The sequence below is a fragment of the Sinocyclocheilus grahami genome, unplaced genomic scaffold (assembly GCF_001515645.1).
Source record: "Sinocyclocheilus grahami isolate Dianchi unplaced genomic scaffold, SAMN03320097.WGS_v1.1 scaffold62.1, whole genome shotgun sequence".
Classification (NCBI taxonomy): domain Eukaryota; kingdom Metazoa; phylum Chordata; class Actinopteri; order Cypriniformes; family Cyprinidae; genus Sinocyclocheilus; species Sinocyclocheilus grahami.
In genome coordinates this window covers 118,677-125,203 of record NW_015505241.1, presented here as the reverse complement: position 1 = coordinate 125,203, position 6,527 = coordinate 118,677, and the positions used below count along the sequence as shown (strand labels likewise).

The 6,527-nt window shown below is 40.6% G+C and overlaps 1 protein-coding gene across 3 annotated transcripts in view; it reads right to left on the bottom strand.

Moving 5' to 3' along the window:
- The window catches only part of LOC107584746 (switch-associated protein 70-like), an 18,988-nt gene that overhangs the window by 9,127 nt on the left and 3,334 nt on the right, over nt 1-6,527 (bottom strand). For all 3 annotated transcript variants that reach the window (XM_016271465.1, XM_016271463.1, XM_016271466.1), the window contains exons 3-7: nt 3,957-4,130; nt 3,641-3,868; nt 3,389-3,535; nt 2,262-2,370; nt 1,986-2,167 (exon numbers count right to left, since the gene is read on the bottom strand). In XM_016271465.1, coding sequence (XP_016126951.1) covers nt 1,986-2,167; nt 2,262-2,370; nt 3,389-3,535; nt 3,641-3,868; nt 3,957-4,130 — 840 coding nt within the window. The remainder of the gene's footprint in view (nt 1-1,985; nt 2,168-2,261; nt 2,371-3,388; nt 3,536-3,640; nt 3,869-3,956; nt 4,131-6,527) is intronic.

Sequence of the window (6,527 nt, the reverse complement as noted above, 5' to 3'; positions counted from 1 at the left end):
TCGTTCCAAACCCGTAAGACCTCCGTTCATCTTCGGAACACAAATTAAGATATTTTTTATTAATTCTGAGAGCTCTCTGACCCTCCCATAGACAGCAAGGGTACTACCACGATCAACGTCCAGAAACGTAGCAAGGAGATTGGTAAAATAATCCATGCGACATCAGGGGTTCAACCGTAATATTACGAAGCTATGAGAATACTTTTTGTGTGCAAAAGAAAAAAGAAAAACCTTTATTTGATCGTGGTAGTACCCTTGCTGTCTATGGGAGGGTCAGAGAGCTCTCAGATTCCATCAAAAATATCTTAATTTGTGTTCCGAAGATGAATGGAGGTCTTACAGGTTTGGAACGACATGAGGGTGAGTAATTAGGGCCTTTCGCACCACTTTAGTTCCAGAACTAAATGTACAGTACTAAAGTACTAGGACGATTTTGCGCGAACTATTTCCCAGTACCATTTAAAGGGTTGGATTCGCGCGGCGTTCAACAACGAAAACAAAGAAGAACAACATTAACAACATGAGGATGGAGGACACGTCGTCATTTGTGCACGGTGTTCAACAACAGAAACAAAGAAGAACAACGTTAACAACAGGAGGATGGAGGACGCTGTGATCGGAGCGGTGTTTGTTGTGTCTCGCGGGTTTCACAGTGGACATGGAAAGTCGACGTATAAGTAAAGCGACTGAAAGAACGGAAAGGGTGGGGGAGGGCGTTTTCATACGCGTTTGGCCAATCAATGTCTACTTGCGTCACGGTTAGTACCAGTTGTGCTGGTTAGACCCTGCTCCGGAGTAGGAGCTAATTTGGTTCTCGAAAAAGGCAGTCCGGTACTAAAATCGCTCCCAGTTCCGGCGGTGCGAACACGCCGAAAAGTGGGTAGTTCCACAATTAGTTCTGGTACTATGAAAAGGTTCCTGCGGTGCGAAAGGCCCTATTAATGATAGAATTTTAATTTTTGGCTGAACTAACCCTTTAAGTTTATTTTTACCGACATGCAAGGTTTGAACGAGAATGTTTTGTATATCTTGTTTTGAAAGCTATAGCATTGCCAAGTATTGTGTCCTTGGAGGCAATTGTTGTGTTAGCACTGGTTCATTTTAATCTGACTAGCTAGCTTTAAAACACACGTTCACCAGTCATAGCAGTGGCCATCTACTCAGATTTGCGAAAGAGGTAGCATCACTTGAAATGAAGCGCTTTGTGACAGAGATTGAAGATGAGGATGGAAAATGATAATTTTTACAAAAATTTTTACAATAATTTTTACAAACTTTTTATGCAATAAACTTTGCTACCTTCATAAGCTAACCTCCAGAAACATAATATACAGTAAAGATCTAAATATGCATTTCCTGACCCATTTGAAGGCGTTCAGTCTGGTGCTAATTTATGATATAAGTTTTGCACAAGAAATAAATTGTGTCTTTGAGAAGAGTCATCAGAATGTGGTATGCTTGCATATGTAGTGTTGTTTGGTGATACAAAAAGTGAAAATTTAGACACTGGAATGCACGTATTGTCATGCTTCACCAGCAGAGACAATGGTAAAATCAGTACTTGTGTGGCATGAAAGACCAACAAAGACTAAAAGTAAACATCAGTACAGAAAACACAAGGTGGAAAGATTTAATGATGAAGAAAATATGAAAATAGTGATGCCCAAGTTGCTTCTTTTTTGTTAGACAGGACTCATTATTGTGTGGACCACTCTCTAAAACTCACTAGTATTGTGTCAATTACATAAAATTGAGAGATGATCATGCTGATCCACGTTGACAGATGGCAGTGCATCAACACCACTGTGGTATCAGAACTTCAAGTACACAATGAACAGCAATGCTACCACTAGATATAGAACTACTAAATGCACCTTTAATCCAATATCTCCAATAGAGATACTACTAAAATAGCTTGAAACAAGCATGTTTTATCAGGTAACTTGTATTTGTATCTTTCAATAACTTGAGGAGGATTAGAGTACCTTGGTCATGGCCTCCAGCTGGGCCTGCTTGCTCTCGTTGGCCAACTGCAGCTGTCTCATTCTGTTCTCCATCATCTCCTGTTCAGCTTTCATCTTGTTTCTCAGCTCCCTGCGTTTCTGTCTGGATTCTCGGTGTGGGGAGGAAAGGCCCTGCCTTATATGGACAATGCAGTCCTGGATGGCTGAATACACATGTACACATGAAGTTGTGGATAGACAAATATTTCACAGTCAAAAGTGTAAACTATGTGTGTAACCAGCACAGATATGCAATACCTTGAATCCACTCTTGTTTTGCCTTTTTATCTGATGCATTGATCTCAAAACTCTTCTCAACACATTTTATAATAAAGAGGTTTTTCTTTCCATCCTTATCTGGTAAGGACTGCAAAGACAGAGCAATTTAGATATTTAAAGGGACAGTTTAGCCAAAAATCTAAATTCTGTCAACATTTGTTCACTATTTTGTTTTTCCAATCCTGTATGCTTTTCCGCTGTAGCTTTCATTTCTATTAAGGCTTTCATTTAATTCAAAATATTTAAATGTAACATTGTGTGATCAGTCGTGAAACATGAACAAATTTATAATGTTGTTGTACATGCATCTTTCAGTGCCAAGTTTGAATAAATGTTCTTAATGATTTTTGGTGGATAACTTAAAGCGATAGTTCACCCAAAAATGAAAATTCTGTCATTATTTACTCACCCCCAAGTTCTTCCAAATCTGTATTGAGGGTGAGTTTCTTTCTTCTGTTGAATACAAAAGAAGATATCTTGAAGAATGTTTGTAACCAAACAGTTGACTATGTTACTATGGAAGTCAGTGGCTACCTTCAACTATTTGGTTGCCAACATTCTTCAAAATATCTTATTTTGTGCTCAGCAGAAGAATTAAAACTCATACAGGTTTGGAACAACATGAGGGTTAGTGAATGATAGATGACAGAAAATTTTTGGGTGAACTATCCCTTAAGGTCTTTTCCTTGCGCAACACTTTCATACGACTTGCAATATAGTGCATAAGTCATATGGGCTGATTGTTTTCATTTGACTGCCCTAATACCCATTGACTTTTATTGTATGGAAAAGAGCAGCTTGGACATTCTGCTAAACGTCTGCTTTCATAAGAAATCATACAGGGTTAGATCGACATGATATGGAAGCTTAATTTTGCCAGAGAATAAAAAAAAATAAAAAAGGTGATTGCATCTTTTTATCTCGCAATTATTACTTTTTTTCTCACAATAATGAGGGGAGAAATTCTGAATTGTGAGATAAAAAGGTGTGGCAGAAATAAGCTTCCATAATATGAGGGTGTGTAAATGATGACAAAGTTCTTGTTAGTGTGAACTTGAAAAGACCTTCAATTACAACAAATACTGTAACAAATGTTCTGATTTTACCTCAACACAGCAGTTGCGATCAAGTGAAATACATCCCTTCTGCTCTATGAGGTCTTCACTCACATAATAGGACATGTAATTGAGATGGAGCTCAAACCATCGCTCTGTCCAGTTCTTTCTCTTATGGCCTTTTTTCATCATATAGCCCTTTTTGAATAAAAAAAGGCAAGTTAATCACTTGTAAGGAAGATCTGTTTATTTCTCCAGTTTTGGAGAGTGGATATTTACATTGGCTTTAACACAGACTCCCACCTGCTTAACAACATCCATTACAAGTTCCTGATAGACCTCATTGATGCCCATGGAGAGAGTCTGAGGGTTTATGCCCTTGATGAAATGGCCCATGCCAATAAGCTCAATCAGTTCCCAAGCATTCAGGTGTTTTTTCTTTGCACCGAGCTGCATTTTGTAGCCTTCAAACCTGTCCTCGTTCCAACTGCAACCCATTGCTGCAAACAGCCTGCGCAGGAAATACTCGAGCTGTTACAATACAAAAAAGCGTTATTTCCATTTGATTATCATGTCATTATATAAAGATATAAAAACCACTAAAAGCACTAGAACCAACCTCTTCTGTAACAATGTGCAGTGGATATTTATCTTCAGACAAAAAGTTGAAGATGCACCAGACCTTGAAGGTGTCAGCCTCTGAGATGAGCAGATGTTTGCTACTGATGTGCTTTGGAGCAGATAAAGTCCAGCACATCTTATTCAGCTCGTTGAAGTCAAAGTTGGCCTGGATCTGCCATTAAAACATTCAAAATGAACCTAATTTAGAGCTACAATTTCAAATCTTTTTGCAGAATTCATAAGCAGAGGCATAAAGTTTGTCTTGTGTTGACTAACTGAAAGGGACTTGATTTCAGAAATTTCATATCAGACAGCAAGTAAGGAAATCAGTGAACATGGGCAATAAAAATTAATATATCTATGTCAATGCTTAAAAGCATGCAGATGTGGACAAGAGGTTTAGTTCTTGTTCAAACCAAACATCAGAATGGGTGAAGAAATGTGATCTACTGTAAACGAGTACGTCAGAAACTGTTGATCTTGTGGGGTTTTCACACATGAGAGTATCTAGAGTTTACAGAGAATGGTGTAAACAACCAAAAACAGTAAGTAGCAGTTTCTCAGGGAGAAAAACGCCTTGAAGACAAGTCAGAGAAGAATGGTCAAACAGGTTTGAGCTGACAGGACGGCAACAGAAACTTTTACAGAAGTCATAACCACATGTTACAGTAGTGCTACAAAGAAAAGCATTTCTGAATGCACAACATCTCAAACTGTAAAGTCGAAAGGAAGCAGAAGAGCTCAACAACTGATGTTAGTTAAGAACAGGACATCGGATTGAATGTTGGGGGAAAGCAAATCATACTGTAGTTCACTTCCAAGAACAAAATATATAGAAACTTCTGATGAATTTGGGTGTTTTTTTTAAAGGGATAGTTCACCCAAAAACGAAAATGTGATGTTTATCTGCTTACCCCCAGGGCATCCAAGATGTAGGTGACTTTGTTTCTTCAGTAGAACACAAACGGAGATTTTTAGCTCAAACCGTTGCAGTCTGTCAGTCCAACGTGATCTCATGATAATTCGTATTTTACGTAAAATGTGGTTCTATAAAACGTACATTTACTTACGTTTTTACAGGCACTAAAACGTACAATACTGATGTATTTTCAGCATTTAAACGTACAAAACTGACGTATTGACGACACCTAAAAATGAATCCTTATGAATATTGAAATCATGGCATTACTTTTATTAGTCTTTAGTTGTCATATGAATTACCTTGTTTTCAACTGCATTATTAAATTGTTTACTCATTTACTTATGAAATGATAACATTTCGTTTTGTTGTGTGATTTCTGCTGCCAGCTCGTTTCCAAGAATATGCCTACATAATGTTAAACACGACTTCACTTTAAACCTTAAAATAAATAACACATTTTGCATGCGATTATGGCATCCAGCTGCTGCAGATCACAGCGTGAGTATAAGTAGGCAGCAGATGCAGAGCATATTCAGGTTTTCGCTGAGGAGCCGAGCCGGTGACCCAGCCGCTCAGCGGTGGTACAGGAGCTGTGGCAACAGGACATGACGTCTCCGTTCCCTCCTTCAGGGAACGAGGGTTACATACGTAACCGAGACGTTCCCTTTCAGTCGGTCACTCTCGACGTCACGTCGGATGACCGACGAATTGGGATCCTACCAAAAGGCCACAGCTACCGCCCCTTCCAGTGTCCTGTGGAAGCCACCTGCTCCCCTACTTTTTGGCGTAGGCCAGGGCCTGCACAAGAGGACCAGCTACTGCTACTATGGCACTACCCACTGAGTAAGACTGGATAACACTGGGAAAACGTACCCGTTCTACTTGGAACAGGGACGTTACGGAAGCTCCAACCTTCCCGAAGGAGGTTTCGGAAGCAATACACATATGGACATCCCTTAGGTGCATATGGAAGAATGGAGGTGATTGTAACCCTCTTGGAATGGCAGAAGTCTGCCGGGGAAACACGGGCTCAAGGCTATACCGTGGACTTTACACATATGGGATCCACTTAGGTCTTACATATGGAACCCAGCCTTCTACCGGTTCTCCTACCAAAGGGCCACAGCTACTGCCCCTTCCAGTGTCCTGTGGAAGCCACCTGCTCCCCTACTTTTTGGCGTAGGCCAGGGCCTGCACAAGAGGACCAGCTACTGCTACTATGGCACTACCCACTGAGTAAGACTGGATAACACTGGGAAAACGTACCCGTTCTACTTGGAACAGGGACGTTACGGAAGCTCCAACCTTCCCGAAGGAGGTTTCGGAAGCAATACACATATGGACATCCCTTAGGTGCATATGGAAGAATGGAGGTGATTGTAACCCTCTTGGAATGGCAGAAGTCTGCCGGGGAAACACGGGCTCAAGGCTATACCGTGGACTTTACACATATGGGATCCACTTAGGTCTTACATATGGAACCCAGCCTTCTACCGGTTCTCAAGGAGTCAACAAGTGAAGGCCTGGCGCCGGATGCTCTGCCACATCTGGCTGCCGAGGAGACGGAGGAGCTCAAGAGGGTCTACTATATGGACTCTCTGGAGTGGTTTTTGCAAGCCGACCCGAAGCTGGGGCCTCTCAGTGCTT